Consider the following 18,754-nt stretch of genomic DNA (forward strand, 5'->3'; position numbering starts at 1 on the left):
AGTTGGTAGAAAAGAACGTGGACAGTTTGGTGCTCATCTACGACCTGAGTGGGGAAAAGCACAACAGCCTAACTAAAATACATCCTAAACATCCAGGAGGTCACCCTCAGGAGATATTTGTAGTTTATCGAGACCTCTCTAATGCTGCACTGTCAAGTTTTTAACCCTAAAACTCACACAACAGTCAATGAAAAGTGAGATGACAACAAGATGCACACGTCAGCCCTAAATTAGAAATATGACAAAGAGGAGTTTCTGATCTGGGGTCAAAAATTTAAGTTATCGTTTTAGGCCATTTTTTTTTTTTTTTTTTTTAAATGGGAAAGCGAGAGAGATGCTGAATTTACAGTTTCCTTTCAAACATCAATACAGAGAAGAAAAATAGTGCAGCGAGAACTTTCCAGCCGGCTTTCAACCGTCATCAACTGTCCACAGAGGAGAGTAAACTACTTTTAACTGTTCCCTTGTAAACACTCCAGTCTGCTCCATCTTCCACAAACTATCCATCAATCAAACCCTGACAATCCCCAAATATTCCAGCCTTTCCTCTCCCACCTCTGTGTGATGCTGCGTCACTGAGGGGGGAGGAGGCGGGGCTGTGATGATGATGATGATGAGAAGGCTGCTGCTCCCTGACTGCGTTTATCAGAGTCTGGCATCGCTGTAATTTCAGTGTTCAGATGCAATCGCTCCCCCACTCCCCTCAGGAGTAAACAATAACAAGCAAAAATACAATAGACAAACAAGGCCTGCAGGACACGTACGCACACACACACTCACACAAACTGAAGCAGGCACGCACAAACAGGAAGGATGACATTTCAGGCGCAGAGATATTAAATGCAAACTGCAAACATCCACTGTCGAATTTTCTGTCACTTTTTGAGACAGAATAAAGTGTCGACCACAAGGACCCGCAACATCAATACGAAAAAAAATAAACACCTCTCAGATCAGATACCAAATCTGAACACTGAAGAATCAACTGACCAGAACTCTCTCTCTCACTGGCGTGCAGGTTGTTGCTGGATGGATGAGACGCCACATTTGTTATCGGACAGCGCAGCCTGGTGGACGCTCCAGAAGCTGCAGGAGGAAGAAGAAGAAACGTCAGGAAGCAAAGTTTATTTGATTAGCACCTTTAAGACACAGGAGTTAAAAAAACAAACAGATAAAACACACAACAGCCTCTTCAATCGGATCAAGTTTAGCTGCTTTTTAAGAGTCAACTTAGATTATTACTATTCAGAGCTAGCGGAGTTGAAACTGGACGGCTCAGCTCGTGATATTTGGGTGAAAATGGTCTCTGAAGTATTTTTGTGGCAAGTGGATTCTACATTTAACCGGATCAAGAGCAGAGATAGTGTGTGCTTGATTTTGGACAGTTCTTAGGGAAGATGTGCCCTATTACATTTAATTTGAATTAAAGTCAGAGGTCAAGGCCAAACTTTGTTTCTCAAGCTGTAAGGAGAAGAAAACAGATAAAACAATTAAAAGAATCTAAATATAAAAGTAAAACCCAGGGGAGTCATTCTGTGGGAATTCAGCACTTTAATAAGATGAAACAGGAAAAGCTTTCAGATGCTCGGACAACGCTGTCCCCAAAAACATGCATTATCATTAAAAATTCCAGGAAAGCAGATCAAAACAAAAAATAACTAGAGTTGTTTGTTCTGTGGCTGCAACGACAACAACAAAAATGAGCTCTTCAGAATAAACTGAGAAATTTAAGAAGAATGTTAAATCACTGATTGTCCTGTAGATCTTCATTAAAGCTCATTTATTTCATGTGATAAAACATTATTATAGTGGAGGGTGGAAATGGGACTCTTTAAGCTCGTGAATAAATAAACAAAATGTCAGATGGGAAATGCCTAAAAGTCTACTTTTCTACGGTCCAATTAACAGCATGTTTACTCAACTCAGAATAGTTCAGCATCTTCATTTGTGTCGATTTCCAGCCCAAACCTTCCTCAAAGTAACGACCCACCGCAGATGAACCATCAATAACACACATACGATAACGAGTCAGGCCGTGACTTGAGGTGAACTTTTCCTCTCAGCACCGACACCAGCGCTGCTTTTTATCAAAATGTTTATCTCACTTGTCGCTGTATTAAATCTACAGGAAGTGGGTTGTGCATTACGATAACATTAGCAAGAGATGATTTCCATTGAAAAAAAAAAAAAAAAGTTTTGATACTTCAGTTTAAAATGACTTACCCGTAAATGTTTTCAATGCACATTCAAACAAACTGACCATCGTGAATTAAATGAATCGTGCTGTAACATTCACACTCTCACATTTAAGAAGCATTTTTAGACCTTTTATTATTCACTTTAACTGCTTGTATTTCTTTATGGGCTCATTATTGAATTATAACTTAATGCTAAGTCTGCTTGGGCCAATAATAAAGTTGCTTAATATCAGATTTAATATATATAATCACTGGTTGGAATAAGTGTCAAGCAACATAATACTTTAATGAGTCCAGAGGTGGCATTTGAAGGAAAATTTGTGAAGAAAATTCAAAATATTAACCGTTAAAAAAGTATTGACAACTTCAACATTGTTTTTTGTCTTAGTCGTCAGGTTTTATTGTGAGGAATGAGATACAGGGACTGATGAGAAGGGTGAAGGTTCTGTGTAAGAGGTTTATTTTCTCTGTATATTTTACAAATAGAAGCACAAATGTTCAAGTAGACTCGACAACACTTGTCCGAAGTACTTTTGAAGAGCTATAGGCAACAGAAACGATGATCTCGCCCATTTATCTGCAAAGAAAAGAAGAATAAAAAAAGAAAGAAGTGAGAACAGTGAAGACAAAGAGCTGCAGAGTTACGACTAACAATGTTTTCCAAACTGAAACCTAAAGAGTACCTAGTCTATTATATCAAAGGCTTCACAGCGCAGACTACATTCACTTCTACAGCAAACTAAACCCCGAGGGAGCCCGGCATTATACTCTGCTCTACAGCGTTACCTCCTCTGTTAAGACAAGCCTCAGTTCCTGAGTTCAGCCGAGGGAGAGGAGGAGCAGATTAGGTCAGAGAGGAGAATTAGTCAGGAAAGAAAGAGAAGAAAAAAAGAAAAGACATGCATGGTCGAGAGAGAGAAGGAAAATAAAAAGGTCTCAGAGGTCAGAAAGTTAAAGGAGTGACGGAACATAATGAAAGAGAGTCGTGTAAAAATGTTCAAATGAATAGAGGAGAAGATGACAAAGAATACTGGAGGCAGTGAAGAAAAACTTACAGAGCAGCAGCTCCAGAGATGATCTCAATGAGCTCCTTGGTGATGACAGCCTGTCTGGTACGGTTGAAGGTGAGGGTCAACTTGTCAATCATCTCAGCTGAAGAGAAAAAAAAACAACATACAAACATAAAACTAATACCGATGAACTGAAAACCTTTATCCCACAATTCAACATTCATTTATGCATAAATTTAACAGCTGTTATAACCTTCACTTTGGACAAGGTCTTCTTTTCACTGACAACTTGTCAAAATGTTATTTTGCTTCTTCTTCCCCCCCCATTTTATATTAGAGAAAATATTTCAGCTTTTAAACTTTAAGAGGGACATAAATAGCTTTAAATGAGGGGAATAGTTTATGCTTGGAGCCAACAATTATCATCAGAATTGCTTAAATCAATTAAGTTTGTAAAAAGGCACATCACAGATCCCAACATGCTGCTGCCGTCTTTCTGTTGCTAAAAAGAGCCACTTAAACACGAGAAGAGACTCAGCTTCCCATGATGCTTTGAATCAGACCGACACTGCTGTTTAAAAGATGCTCCAGCCCATATTTATAGTGTAGCAACTGATATATACTGATGTGAACACATCCTCTACTGAACCAGATTCCTCAGAGGTGAGCCACGTTAAACAGGAAGTCCGGCATCTTACAGGCGTTCTTGCTGGCGCTGTCCATAGCGGTCATCCTGGCGCTCTGCTCGCTGGTGGACGACTCCTTCAGGGCCAGGTAGATGATGTTGACCAGAGTGAACTCCTGGTAGTTCCTCAGCACATCAGCATCAATGTCATCATAAACGCCCATTGTCTCTGTGAAGGGACAAGAGACAAAAACATTCAGGACGTCACTGAGCTCCATGATTCAATTAAGTGTCTAAACAAAACACGCTGTCCCACCTGAGTTTGCGACTATGTCCGTGGAGAACACAGGCTTGTGGTCCGTCTTGTATGAAATAACAGACCTGCATCAAGAGGAGAGATGAGACTTTGTGATTTGACAGCTTGAAAATGTTTTCACATAAATTAATTAAAAGTAAAGTGAAATTAAAGAGCCCATACCTGAATCTGTTGAAGATGACAGAGCCCTGATCAAACTCGTATCCAGAGTTGAGCAGCTCGGTGGCGATGATGGAGGCGTCACCGAAGTTGGGGGGCTTACGGCCGACTTCCTTACAGTTCAGCATGATGTGCTTTCCATGAGTTCTGATGAGACACAGTCGGCACTGTCAAACTGTGCAATTTTACTTCAACACGTCAGAAGCTTTGCTCAATTATGAAATACATCTTCAATATCTGGAAATAGCGTTGGCATAAAAATTATTTCACCAATGTGCATGAACCCTTTAATGTAGAGTCAGCAAAAGCTATCTCCCTATCAGATCATTACGGCAACTCAAATTTCAGACAAATAAAACTGATAAAAACTCAATCTGACTTTTACAACATTGAAGATTTATTGTTCTGAGCCTCATGATGCTAAATCACAACTCATCAGCTAAACCTCACAATCTTCTGCCATAATAAACTCAGACCTAACCCGAGACTTTGCTGTGAATGTTATGAAGAAGGGTGTTCATACCTGTGCAGCAGGCCTCTCAGCTTGTCCCCCACATTGATCACCATCACCTCCTTGCCAGCGCTGGTCAGGTTGGCGATCTCGCTCTTAATGGTCTTAGCCACACCAGAATGGATTGCACCGCAGAGCCCACGATCAGAGGTCACGCCAACGATCAGGTGCTTGGCAGCCTTGTCCTCTGGCACCTTGATTTCGGCCTTCTCATACAGAGCTGGAGAGCAGAGAGGAAACAGTGGGGGCTTGGTTCAGCATCAACAATTAAATCAAGATTAAAATATGATGATCATGTAAAGAGATCACATGCAGGCAGAGTGAACATACCCAGAGCACCGGTGCCGTACACTCGGGCTGGCTTCAACTGCCTCTCAGCACGAGCATACTTGGCAGCAGCCACCATTTTCATGGACTTTGTGATTTTCTGGATGTTCTTGATGGACTTCAACCGAATGGTGACTGAAAGAAAATTAAGTACATCAGTCACAATAATTGAACCACAACATATAAGAAGTGAAAATCATTTGACAGCTGTCAGATTTCAGTCTAGCAGAATCTTTGCAGATGACTGTCGTCTCACAGAGCTCCATTCATCTTTGTTTCCAGATGGACATATTAATCAGGCTAATACAATACATGTCTCCTTAAATCAGTCAGATATGACAGCCTGTGCCAATCAGACTGAAATGATGGTTGTGGTGTTATTTTTAAAAACACAAAGTGTGTAGTGTACAACAGCACTTACTGTCCTTCAGGGTAGCCATGTTCCTGACCTGCCCACTGTGAACAGAGACAGTCCAAGTCAGTTTCAGCTGCAGACATGCTCATCGTGCAACAGCATCACGAACACTTTATTATGCCAACAAAAACCAGCAGCTTCCTGACACTGACATGCTGTCAAAAAGCTAATTTCTTCTGTCACTGGCTGAGATGAATGTGCAGCACAGATTAGCGCTGCATCAGCTAGCTCTGCACAGGATAAGCTAAGACAGCTAACTTTAGCTAACTTTAGGGGGGGTTCATTGTGACTCCTATGCATTATAAAAACATATTTTTCCCTGAGCTCTCTACTGCTGTAACCTTTAACCCCCACAAAAAAATACATCCTTAAAATGCCACCTAGCCGAGTTAGCATTAGCATTAGCTAGACTCCATTCATTTAGCTGCGGCCTCCGCGTTAGCACGTCCTTGTGCTCAATAACTAGCTTAAGAGACGAGCTAGAAGCTACAAATCTAGCTCAGCCGGGCGTGTATACTACGGACACACAAATACGACACTGATAAATGATGCTGTTGAAGTATTTAGGTGCTTTTTTTTACCATTGTGGGGAGAACACCAACGCGCTGCTCCTGGCGAACATGATCACTCCTATGAAGGTCAGACACGCAGGACTGCGCAGGCGCAAATTAAAGTCAAAATGGACGAAAGGTGCCTTCGCGGGTCCAGCAGAAATACAGTTAAAACGTGTGTCGCAACACCCGAAAGAACTCATGATGTTTGAACAAAGTTAAATTAAGCTTTGAGCAGATATTTAATTATTGTGAAGATGGTAGAGGGTTAAAACAAAAAAACGTTTTATTTATTCATTTTTAATTATAATCCAAACATTTAGCTGTGCACATCTTCTTAATCATTCTTTTTGTTTTATGGATTGAGTTGTGCGTTTTTATATTGATGTATAAAATATCTATTCAGAATCCGGTGGACGATGTCACAGGTTCCTTAAATAACCCCCCTTTTTTTAAAAAGAGTGGTGATAATAATATGAGATTTGCATTTACAAACTATTAATTTTCCGCGGTCAACCCACGTTTCTTAAAAAAAATAATTAAAAGCTAAACATGACAAATAAAACTGTAGGTGACACCAACCTCTGTGTTGAAGACACATCCAGAATCCTCGGAGTCTTTTCTTGGAGTGTATTAAGTGTAAAAAAAATCATGTCTTGTCCTGCAGCGATTTAAAAAAGTAATTGTTGGATTAGAAAAACGACGTTTTGTTTTAGCAAAAAAAAGGTATCAAAATTTATGTCTTGGTTTGTTCTGTTAAAGTCTGAGTTCGGTTTAAAAATGTTAACATCTTTGAGAGATTTGAAAATCTGAGTAAAAACACCGACACAAAAGGTTCACTAACAAACACTAAACAGATTTTGAAAAGTTTTGTCACCTGTTAAAACGTCATCTGCGTCTTCTTCTTCTTCTTTCAATGTTTAATTGGCGAATAGTGAAGATGCTCATTACCGCCACCAATTGGTTTGGAGTGAGGATCAAACTTTAATACTGAAAACTACAATATAATTATGAAAAAAAAATAAAACAAACAAAATATTTAGAATTTATATCCTCACATTCCAAGTTTTTTAATAATAATTTGAAAACACTCCCTTTCACTCCCTTTCACACATCAAATCACTAGTTTGTGTTTCTGACAGTTTAAAATAACTTACTGGTTGTTTTTTCTTGTTAACTGTGTCCACATTAGCCCATATTGTGTTTATTTATCCTGAAACATCTGAGTTTTTGATATCTACTAATTTCTCCCGTTTTTTCTTTGAACTTTAAAGAACAACCATCTTTTTCAGTTTTGGTCTAAAGTCAATCAATGCAGTCAATGAAATATCAACTTTGTACAGACTCTGGCAAAACCTTACATAGAATAATATACAAACAAAGGTACAAAATGATAATTGTTTTAAAAAATAAATAAATAAGTGTTTAACAAAGAAACAAATGTCTCCACAACTCAGATTGATATGATGTAGTAATACACCGTAAAATACAAAGTTTACGTCAAGCCTGTGAACGCAACAGACGTTATCGCGAGATTTCAGCCCGGAAAGCCGTTTTCTGTGGACGACGGTCAAACGCGGTTTAGCAGCATTTACACCAGCTCAACGTCGTTTTTTTAAAGTTTATTTCGACAGTTTTGTGTGTAATTGTGTAGCTGCTGCAGCCGATCACGATGGGGAAAGCAGACTTTCTCTCCCCGAAGGCCATAAGTAACCGGATTAAAGCCAAAGGCCTCCAGAAGTTGAGGTGGTATTGTCAGATGTGTCAGAAACAGTGCAGAGATGAGGTGAGCTGTCTGTTGTTGTTGTTGTTGTTGTTGTTGTTGTTGTTGTTGTTGTTAGACTTTATAAACTCGTCTTCTTGTCCACAGAATGGCTTCAAATGTCACTGCATGTCCGAGTCCCACCAGAGGCAGCTGCTCCTGGCCTCAGAGAACCCGAACAAGTTCATGGACTATTTCTCCAAGTGAGTCCACTTTCACCATAAACTGCTTTATTATCAAATGAGAAAAAAAGAAATAAGTAAGCTACTACATGAATATATTAACAGTTTGCTTTTGTTACAGCGAGTTCAAGAGCGACTTCCTGGAGCTGCTCAGGAGGAGGTTTGGTGAGTTCAGATACATTAAATGGAATATAAATGGATGATAACAATAATGGGAAAGGAAACTTAATGTATGGGTAAAGAACAACTCATTCATCAGGGAGACATCGACAAAATTAAATTAAGAGCAACTAAACGGGAGAATGAATAGTTTAGATTCAGAATGTAAAGTCACAACTAAGCAATACGCAATGACAAGTTAATGAAGTGATGTATTAAACTTTAAAACAAGAGCATAGTTGGAGCAAACTTCAGGTGTGAAGAAAGTTTCATTATTGAACAATAACAACAGAATCTAGTTTATGGAGATGATATTGTGTTGTGTGAGGATGTGACAGGGTGTATGTTCTTCCTTCCTGTGACCATTTATTTCCTGTTCGTCTGCAGGGACCAAGCGAGTCCATAACAACATTGTGTACAACGAGTACATCAGTGACCGAGAGCACGTCCACATGAACTCCACACAGTGGGAGACTCTCACCGACTTCACCAAGTGGCTTGGCAGAGAAGGTGAGCCGACGGAACGCCACGCAGCTGCTGTAAAAGGATGAAAGATGTGGATTCAATAATCTGAATACGTTCCCTCTGCAGGCTTCTGTAAAGTGGACGAGACCCCTAAAGGCTGGTACATCCAGTACATCGATCGTGACCCGGAGACCATCCGCCGTCAAGAGGAGCAGGCGAGGAAGATGAAGCAGGAGCTGGACGACGAAGAGAGGAGTGCCAAGTTCATCGAGGAGCAGGTCCGCAGAGGCCGCACCACCAAGGACACGGAGGTGGGTATACCAGCGTCAGCATCCTCAGCTGAGGGCAGCGGGGACTTTAACATTTAAAATCCTTCTTTGTGCTGCATTCTATTTTTGTAGGAAACTCCAGTTTATACAGAGCTGAAACGTGAGAATGAAGAAGAAAAAGGTTTGGATTTTTCATTTGTTTATTTATTTCTCTCTCCTTTATCTTTCCAAAATCAGAGTATAGAAATAAATTACATTTTTCTCTTGCAGTTGCTTTCAATCTGGGCGCTACGTCGTGTATAGCTGGTCCTTCCAAATCGAGGTACAGAAGCTCCTGTGCAGGAAGATAACTTTGCATATTTATTAAGCTAATATAGTTGAAGCTATCTGTCTGAAACTTTTTTGTGTGTCTGTGTAGTTCTGTTCTGGGAGCCAGCGCTCTTAAAACAGCAGCATCGTCCTCAACCAAAAGGAAAGAGCCGTCCTCCAGCTCAGACTCCAGAGGGGAGAAAAAGAAGAAATCTGCTCTGGAGGAGATCATTGAGGTAGAAGCAGTGATTTTTATTTATTGTTTTTTTCATCTTCTGCTTGAATGTTTTGTCTTTCCTCTGATTTAGACACAAACTGTTTTCCTGTTTAGATGGAGGAGAAGAAGAAGAAGCAGTCGGTCCAGACAGATTACTGGATGCAGCCCAACATCGTGGTCAAAGTCATCACTAAGAGGTTGGGAGAGAAGTACCACAAGAAGAAGGCCGTTGTCATGGTAACACTTCTTCTCTCTCTCTCTCTGTTGATCAACTCGCGTGCAGCAGAAACAGAAGCTCGGGTGTTGATGGCTGCTGGTCCTTTTGCTGCAGGAGGTGAGAGATAAATTCACAGCGGTGGTGAAGATGATCGACTCCGGAGATAAATTGAGACTGGACCAGAACCACGTGGAGACGGTCATACCTGCGCCAGGTAAAAAGGTTTTGATCTTGAACGGGCCGTACCGGGACACCGAGGCTGTGCTGGAGGGGATCGACGAGAAGAACTTCTGCGCCACACTCACACTCGACTCTGTGAGTACAAGACTGTGCACTCATCAGATGACTCAATCCTTTTTTATGCAGTAAAAAGATCCCCTGGAGAACAAGTGGGGCTGAAAAATAGCTATGATGGGATTTTATTTTTATTTTTATTTTTTTTACAATATTTTACCAACAAACATATTTATATATTTTCACTTTGACCTTAGTGGTTTAATTCAAAGAATTTGTCCGGATACATTTCTGAGTGTGATGCCCTTAAATTAGGAGATGAGCACAGACCAGTTCCAGTCGCTGCATTTGCTTTAATGTTGTTTTTTAATTTTGGTTCTGCAGCCGTTAATGACGTGTCCCGTCTTCTCGTCTTCAGGGTCAACACAAAGGAAAGAGGGTGGATGTCGCCTATGAGGATTTCTCCAAACTAGCCTGAACCAGCAAATCCCCTTCACTTTTAACGTCAGGTCAAGGGACTCTACTGTGTCAGAGTAACTTCCACCGTGACTCACCTGTACATACACATATCCCACAATGCATTTCTGGTGAGGGTGTAGGAGAAGCAGACCAAGAGCAATGTCTTTGATTCGTTTTTTTATTTTGTATTAATAGTCACGTTGATCTAAACATTGCCGATGTAAATTTTGTCCAAATAAATTAAACAAAAGTGACTTCAGGTATTCTTGACCTCAGTATGTAGATTATACACATCTATATATATTAATATCTCTAAAATATGATCAGTGTGTCTGAAGGAAGCTGTTGAGGTTCTGGACGATGTAGTCGGTGTAATGGCCGTCGATGAAGCCCTTCCCGCTGTTGTGAACGAACCAGCAGTAGACATTAGAGCCGCGCTTCTTATCAGGCCTGTAGTCCTTCTGCCAGCCCCTGAACACACACAGACACACACAGAAAATACAAAAGGTTGTGCATGTAAAAAGAAACCGTCTGTTCAGATTCGTGGCATCAGTGTGAGTCAGTCGTACCTGGTGACGAGCAGCTTGTTGCCCTTCACCTCCATGGTGGCCTCGTTCTTCAGAGGGTCTGCTCCTTCATGGATGTCGTACACTCTTACCTCAGGTTCTCTGGAAAACTGCCCTGTGGGGTGGATCACACACATTTTTACCCCTCAAAGCTACAAGTTTTTTAAAAAGAAAAGATTAGGTTTCAGGCTTAGACAGCAATGAAGCAGCTCATCCATCATTCAAGCACACTAATTCACCTCATAACTAATGAAATATTATGTTTTATAAGTGAAAGAAAGTAAATTATGTTACTAATTTAAAATCACTAAAGCTGAAAAATCTATTGATAAAATATATGATTTTTCGGACGTAATTTTTTCAACCAGTGTAAATAAAAGCCTCATCAGTTTTTAGAAATGTAAATGAAGACTAAATCTCTTGACTAACTGCTGTATCAGCTCATAAAATGTCCCAGTTGGCTTGTACCTATGAGTCCGTGCACCAGCGGCGAGTACTGGTTGTCGTTGGGGACGTAGATGCCGAGGAAGTCAACATTCACCGGATGTTTCTTCCACACTCGGTGAAGCAGAACCATGACCCGGACGTTCTCATTTACCGTGACGGTAATGTGAGAGTCCCTCACGATGGAAATCCTCACCCTGAAACACAAAACAAGACAAACTGAGCCGCCTGCAGAGGCGGTCAGAGTCGGAAGGCCGTCTGTGGAGGTGTGGTCGTTACCCATCCTGTGTGATTTCCGCTGTGGCGCCCCACGTAAAGGAGTGGTTGTTCCTGCCGTCAGTCATGGCAATGCTGTCGGTGCTGACGGTCACGCTGACCCCGTCGGGCTGGTGGTAGACCGAGATGGTGCCGAAGTAGGTTTTGAGGCCGCCCTTCTGCAGGCGCTTTGAGCCGATCAGCTGGCCGTTCACCACCAAACCTTCAGGACAGGAAGCAAAACACAAGAACAGCAGGCTCAACATGAGCCATTAGCAGGGGAGGAAATAAAGCAGCTTTTGATGAACTTTTTGGACCTGTTCCGCTGTCAGACACCAGGTTGAGAATGTGACCCGGTTTGGAGTCGATGTTGAAGCAGACGTCCATGTTGCGTCCTGGCAGGTGGACGATGAAGTGGGGGTCGTTGTCCACTGTGCCCAGAAAACAGCGAGCTCATTACACACCGACCACTCTACACACTTGTTGTTTGTCTGTGTGTTCTGTTTGTATCGATGTGTGTTACCTAAAGTGACCTTCGGAGGCAGAATCCACTCTTCTGGACCCTTCGCAACTGGACTCGGAGGGGCCGGGGTGGTCATCTGGACCCAGGGTGGAGGCTGGTACACCAATCGGACCGGAGACACACCACTGGCCGCTGAACCCCCTAAGAATCCTCCTACACACGTGGGGTTGGTATATGGTTTACTTTGTGTGTCTTTGTATTGTAATGTTTAGTGTAACATCGAGCTGCCTATTTGGCACCTGAGCAGCAGCCGTGCTTGGGATCCTTCGGGGTGTCGGCCAGCAGCCTCTCTGTGGCGTCCTCGCTCTCCACCAGCAGGGCGGTGAGCGGCGTGACAAACTGGTGCTCCAGGGCCAGGGCCATGATCCGCTGGGTGATCTTCCTCTTCTTGGTGGCTGACGGAGCCAGAGACCTGAAGGAGAGCCGCAGTGAGACCTGGTGAGGAACCTGAATGCTTCCTGATGTTCTCCAGGCTCTCACCTTTCAGCGATCAGCTGTTTGATGGTGATGTACGCCCACATCTGCCTGGCGAAGCCCGTGAAGGAGTGCTGCTGCTTGGCCAACTCCATGTCCAGCTCTGCGATGTCGGCCTCCGTCTCCAAGATGATGTCCAGACGGGCCTGTGGGATGAGATGGGACAGAGGACGCTGACCTTCAGCTTTAACTTTAGGAAGTACTGGATCTCCTAACACCTCGTGTGACGCTCACAGCTGATGCCGTGGTGAAGCTGGTCAGGTTGGCGGTGTCCGACGGCAGCACCTTCCCGGCCACCACCAGCTCAGAACCGCTGAAGTATTTATCAAACTGGTTCTGTGTGACATCCGACACGGAGCCTTCCGGGAACCGGATGGTGATCCTCCTCAGCAGCGGAGAGGAGACCTGGCTGTAGAACTCCTGCAGAGAGAGAGGAGATAGTGACGGATAAATCCTGATCCGGATCTGACAATAAAAACCCTGAAAGTGTAAACCCTAACACGTTGGATCTGTAAGGAGCTACAGGCTCTGCTACGCTTCGTCACACCAGGCCGGTCCACCCGGACTTCTTGTAGCTGCAGATCAGGCTTTTGTCTGCATGTTCTCCCTGCTGCTGTGGTTGTCGTACCCGAAGCTGCTCAGCAGCGTCGTGGTTGGCGTAGATCCTCTGAGCCATGCCCCTGTTCTCCATGGCGATGCGTTCCAGGAAGTCGTAGTCCACATCAAAGCCGATGCCCAATGAGAAGAGAGAGAACTCCTCCCTCATCACCCGCTTCACGTTCTTCTGGATGGTGCTGAGTTTGATTTCCCCTGCAGAGAGAAAGCCACGTTGCCATATTCAATGAAATCTTGATTCACTCTTACCTAAAATGTTGTTTTTGTAGCTTGATAGCTACATATTATCTTCTAGCTACATATTATATGATGAGCGATTAGTAATATTTTTATACCTGGATAAGTGACCAAAGCTTCCTATAATATATGATTTAATGTAAAATAAGATCCTCAGTGGAGTCATTTCACTGTGCTACGCATTTATTGGTTTATTTAAGAGCAGAATTCAGAGGAACTACAAGAGAAACACATGAACAGCTGTGAAACATCATCTTACCCACAGTGGGATCTCCATCTGACACCAGAATGATCATGGAGACGGAGCGAGGGTCAATCAGCCCTTGATTGGACGCCCTCACCAATATCTGAACGGCTTTCATCAGCGCCTCGTTGATGTTGGTACCTGGGGTCAAAGGTCAGTAAGTTTTAGACCATCCTCTTCCTTGGATTGATTTAGCTCTGTGTTCTAGCGTTCCCATGATGCCTCACCTCCGTTGGGTTTGATTCTCTGGATGTATTTCTTGGCGTCTGCGACCTGGATGGAAGATGCGGCCACCAGGTCCTCGCTCCAGCAGCGCACGTTGTGGTTGAAATCGATGATGCTGAAGTGATCGTCGATTGTCAGGTCATCCAAAATGGCCTGCATGGCCTCCACTGTCTGTGAGAAAGGGAGGGGGGATGTTAGAACTGGATTCTGCCGTATGACCACACGGCGGCGACATTTCCCGAAAGGAGACAGGACGCGGGAACGGGGGAGGGAGCACGTGGACGGTTGTTGGAAGGTCAAAGGGCACATAGCAGCAAACTGTAAACAACAAATCGCTCACTTGCTTCATCTTGACGCCCCACATGGACCCGCTGACATCAATGACGAACACAATGTTTTTGGGGAGCGGTGAGAAGCTCGACGGGGCGAAGAATTGGACGAAGTGGCCATCCGATACCTGGACGAAGAAGAGACACAACATCTCCAGACGCCTGGTGGCTGAACAAAGAGAGTTCACACTAATTTTGATGGTCGTGATACCTGCAGCTCGCCGGCGTTGCTGTCCCTGTTCACATCATATCTGACAGTGAAGGCGCCGTCGATGGCGCTGCTGTTGCAGTTCTCGCATGTCTTCTGCTGCTGCAGGCTCGGCTTAAACACAATATGAGCCTGCGGATGAAGACACAGCAACACAACATAACGCTGGTTACACAATCAGAGGAGGGGGATGCTTTCAGGGTCGTCTTTTTTTTTTTTTGTTTGTTTGTTTTTTTCCTTGTAAAATAAATTTTAAAAGCTGCTTAACAGACTTCAGTGATATTTGATGGGAATTTGACTCAAGGAAGAAGATTCATTTTGATCCACAATGGCCATTTTAATACCAAAATATTGAAATATGATGCGTGAAATTTAGAAACATAGCAAAATTCCTTTTTTTTTTTTTTTTTTTTCTTTTCAAAATTGTACCCAAACAACTTAAAATAGATTCCTGAATGTGCAGCCTACATTCCCATCCTATACACCTCCCAGAAAAAGTAAACAAATCATTGTGTAACCAGAAAAGTTCACCCTAGTCCAGCTCTTCCTAAACTTAGTTTTTTTTTTTAATGTAAACAGATTTATTTGAACTGCAGTTGACCTTTAACTTTTGGAGCCCTTTTCTGTGGCAAATACAAGTAAAAGGTCTCTGAAATAGATTAGAGCTGGAATACATTCTGAATATCTAATAAAGAGACAAGGTACAATGTTTCAGATGATTGTTGGGCAGCAGCGCTTCAGTCTACAAATCATTTGCGTTACCTTGTCTTTGGATGAGGTGGTTTTGATGAGATCTGAAAACTGGGAGCCGAGTGTGTTTGGTGTTTGGACCATGGAAATCCCCTGTGGCTCGAAGATGTACACGTCCACCTGAGAGAAGGGACGACTGGACGGTTGAGATCACACACACACACACACACTCGCACACATACACACTCACATTGTTGTGTTTTTACTTGGAAGTGCGGGACCAGCCTGCCGGGCTGCAGGTACAGCGAGTGCTCGTAGAAACCGAGTCTCCTCTGCATCATCTCCTGGTAGTGGAGCTCAAACTCGATGTTGCTTCCAGGAGGAACGTGGACCTCGGTCTTAAAGGTCTCCAGGTCCTGGGAATTGGCCCTGTGAAGCAGATTTGTGTCAGTCCTGATGGAGCTGTTGAGCTCTGGAGAAGGTTCAGGTCCAGAGGGCTGGGCCAGTACCTGACGATGCCTGCTGCCTTGCCTCTGGCTCTGGCCTGAGCGTAAAGGTTCCTTGCGACTGTCTTCTCCTTCACAGAGCCCACAAATACGATCCCGTTCACATTCCTGCCAAAAAAAAAAAAAAAAAAAAAAAGTTAGACCTGGTTCTTGTTTCTGTCCTGTAGGCCTGCCGGACTGCGTGGACCTGCTGCGGCTCACATGGTGAAGTTGGTAATGAAGGCCCGTTTGGGGATCTGGACGTTGAAGCCGATGCTCTGAGCTTTGGAGCCCGAGTTGACCACCGAGCTCCTGACGGTGGTGTGGGCGAAGCGGGACGTGATCCGGCTCTCCACCTTGTAGCTCCTGACGGTGATGTCATCTCCTCGGATGGCCTGTACCGGCGGGAAACAGGAACGGTGAGTACCTGGGCTTGTTTCGTCTCTGAGTTTGGGAATGGGTCAGTTTCATGACTGGGGGATAGCCTCAGTCTTTGGAACTGGTCTCAACTTGAATCAGACTATGGTGGTCTTGATTGTGGCCAGCCTAAATATGATTTAACCAGATTAGACCTTTTCAAAAACTATGGCCTAATCCAGAGCTCCTTTTTGGGATTATTGAGCAGAAAACATTCACAGTCTATTAGATTTCTTAGTCTTGGTAGCAACTTAGTTTATTCTAGTTTTGGTCTTGATCCGCTTGGATCTGGACCTGGTATGGAACATTTAAGAGTTTTGCATAATAAGGGTAAATAAACTAGATAAAGGAAATTTTAACCCGATTTAATGTGACTGATTTCTCAGGTTGCTAAAGGAAAAGGCAGAAAAGGGAAGCAGAGCAGGATGAGTGGTGGCCAAAGTCAATAACCCGCCAGTCATGGGAATCTCTTCAAACAGCAGCATATTGATTATTAGATAAAGTTAAACTCTGTCACAGTGGAGAGGCCTCCGACAACAAGCCAAAGAGTCGTACTTCAAAATCCTCCTGCTCCTCGCTGGTCAATATCGCTCTCTGAAACAGACACAGACACACAAACGGGTCATCAGCATCACGCCGACTTCATCTGCTGTTAAACTGGAGACGATGCAGGATCTCAGCCGGGCTGTTTGGTGAGCTCCTGTTTATTGTTGTGCAATCAGTGAGATGCATTCCTGAACGCTGCAGCGACGTCAATGAGGAGAGCAAACAGATGGATCTGGGCTCTGATGGAAGATCATCTCACCTTGTGTCTCTCCCGATGATCCTGCAGATGTGACTGGTGGGGGGAAAAAAGAAAAATCACAATTCAGCACAACTCGAGACAAAGTCTGAAAACTGGGACTCGAACACAGTGAGGTCAAAGGTCAGGCCAGAACTTTAAAATAACTGATTTAGCCTGTGTCCATTCAACAATTTCTAATTTACATCACATTTAAACAGATTATCTGTCTGATCTGAAAACGAGCTCCTCCTATAGAAAAGCATGTTTAAATGAATTTAATGTAGAAAATATGAAACGATAAATTAATATTGGAGAAAGAAGTAAAATTTTTAGGCTAATAATTTTTAACAATTATCAGGCTTAGACAATTATTATTATTTAACAAGTAAACACTTATTTATACTAGTAAAGTGAAAAAAGAGTTTAGCTTTAGTTTAACAGGCTGCACAGATTAGAAATGATTGACTAAATGATGAAACACGTACAAAGGTACATTTTTAAGAATGTTAAAGGTCAAATTTACTTTTCAAACTTATTTTAAAAATCATAACATCATGGCCTTAGCCTTAGTTGGAGATAAAAGCATCAGGATATAAATGTGCGTCTCATAAAACAGGATCATCCTGAAATCTCACCCTCTCTTCCTCCCATTCTCCATCAATCACAAACTCAAAGCAGCAGGTCTGGTGGAGGACCAGGAGTCCCAGAAGCAGCAGCAGCAGACGCCTCATGTTCTACAGGCCTGTGGGGTTCAAGCACACATATCCTCACACACACAACCGCACAAACGAACAAAAACACAAAACACAAAGCACATGTGCCGACCGACGGTTCTTCTGCGAGGAAGTCTTGGGGAAAGTCAGCCTGAAGCTGGAGCCTGAAGGTTAAAATCCACTGAACTGATGGACTCCCGGCCCCCAGTCAATATTTGTTGTGTTCGGTGTAACTCGGAGAGGAGAAGGAAACTTTGAAACTTGACCTGCACTGTGGGAGAGTAAATAGGACGGATCTGACTGATTCAGAGACTGCTCACATCAGACGGACTGTCCAAGCTTTCATATTCACAGCCAGAAATCTGATGCGGTGCATTTTTAGCCAAGTATCATCATTTTTTCCAGTCTGTGGAGGAAATTGTAAAATAAAAAAAAAAAGAAGATGATTTTCAAAGCTGTAATGTTGAATAACGTCCACAAGATAGAGCCAAAGTAAACCACATTTTTGAATCCTGGTAGTTTATATGTAACACTTACACAACACATTCTTTTATGTCATATTAGGAACAGGAAATTAAGCACAAAATCAAATGAAGCAACACTAAATCTGAAACAAGTGGAATTATAAGAACATAAAACTCTCATTGACTGAATATTTAGCATATTTAAAATAACATACTAATAATACTATTAGTAACTCTCTTGCTTTGTTTATAAGTGTGTGTGACACACAGATGTAGTGTTTTATTCGGTCAGCACAACACGACAGGCACAAAAAGTACTTACAGCCAGGTGTCATCAGAAGCATGATAAAGTGGTAATAAAAAAAATACAGAGTCCAAATTTAAACTCAAAAATGGCCACATAAGCTTTTTTTTTTTTTTTTTTTTTAACGTGAGTTAAAAAAGTAAATTTGTGTTATTGATTGTGCAACAAAGGCCACTTTTAATGGTCGTGGTCTTTACAGCCTAGTTAATGATCTAATCTAATCTAATTAACGATCTTTAATGTAATTTATATGACAGTAATAACTATCTGCTCATGGTTTCAGGTCCGGTGTGGAGATTCGTGCCCTCTGCTGATGAAGCAGGCACAAAAAAAAATGTAAACTTTGTAGACATGTTTTAGTTTTTAAACACTTCTTCCCTTTTCTTTTTTGG

General features: G+C 42.6%; 3 protein-coding genes across 5 annotated transcripts; 1 reads left to right on the forward strand and 2 right to left on the reverse strand.

Annotated features, from left to right (window-relative positions):
- Positions 1-2,635: 2,635 nt before the first annotated feature.
- atp5f1c (ATP synthase F1 subunit gamma) lies at positions 2,636-6,218 on the reverse strand. Of its 2 annotated transcripts, XM_029495325.1 has the most exons (9): positions 6,143-6,183; positions 5,568-5,602; positions 5,150-5,281; positions 4,832-5,039; positions 4,312-4,455; positions 4,150-4,214; positions 3,907-4,062; positions 3,254-3,350; positions 2,636-2,775 (listed from the first exon to the last, which is right to left on the reverse strand). In XM_029495325.1, exons 1-9 carry the CDS (start codon positions 6,181-6,183, stop codon positions 2,772-2,774), a joined length of 882 nt encoding a protein of 293 aa, XP_029351185.1. In that variant the 3' UTR covers positions 2,636-2,771. The 2 variants fall into 2 exon arrangements, with proteins under 2 accessions (XP_029351185.1, XP_029351184.1); XM_029495324.1 differs by lacking the exon at positions 2,636-2,775 and having other exon boundaries at positions 3,250-3,350; positions 6,143-6,218.
- A 1,443-nt stretch (positions 6,219-7,661) lies between these two features.
- kin (Kin17 DNA and RNA binding protein) lies at positions 7,662-10,646 on the forward strand. Its single transcript, XM_029494848.1, has 11 exons — positions 7,662-7,898; positions 7,983-8,077; positions 8,178-8,221; positions 8,603-8,725; positions 8,807-8,991; positions 9,082-9,130; positions 9,220-9,271; positions 9,368-9,494; positions 9,590-9,712; positions 9,807-10,007; positions 10,345-10,646. The coding sequence occupies exons 1-11, from the start codon at positions 7,785-7,787 to the stop codon at positions 10,402-10,404; spliced, it is 1,173 nt and encodes a 390-aa protein (XP_029350708.1). The 5' UTR covers positions 7,662-7,784; the 3' UTR covers positions 10,405-10,646.
- On the reverse strand, positions 10,605-17,709 carry itih2 (inter-alpha-trypsin inhibitor heavy chain 2). 2 transcript variants are annotated; one of them, XM_029494846.1, is made up of 21 exons: positions 17,517-17,709; positions 16,903-16,935; positions 16,653-16,691; positions 15,903-16,075; positions 15,705-15,809; positions 15,462-15,624; positions 15,268-15,375; positions 14,509-14,637; positions 14,309-14,425; positions 13,971-14,139; positions 13,759-13,884; positions 13,276-13,457; positions 12,882-13,067; positions 12,654-12,793; positions 12,413-12,585; positions 12,174-12,326; positions 11,968-12,081; positions 11,675-11,873; positions 11,420-11,592; positions 10,955-11,066; positions 10,605-10,856 (listed from the first exon to the last, which is right to left on the reverse strand). In XM_029494846.1, exons 1-21 carry the CDS (start codon positions 17,610-17,612, stop codon positions 10,709-10,711), a joined length of 2,838 nt encoding a protein of 945 aa, XP_029350706.1. In that variant the 5' UTR covers positions 17,613-17,709; the 3' UTR covers positions 10,605-10,708. The 2 variants fall into 2 exon arrangements, with proteins under 2 accessions (XP_029350706.1, XP_029350707.1); XM_029494847.1 differs by having other exon boundaries at positions 12,174-12,332; positions 12,407-12,585.
- Positions 17,710-18,754: the final 1,045 nt, after the last annotated feature.

Source organism: Echeneis naucrates, chromosome 23, assembly GCF_900963305.1.
Source record: "Echeneis naucrates chromosome 23, fEcheNa1.1, whole genome shotgun sequence".
Taxonomy (NCBI): Eukaryota; Metazoa; Chordata; class Actinopteri; order Carangiformes; family Echeneidae; genus Echeneis; species Echeneis naucrates.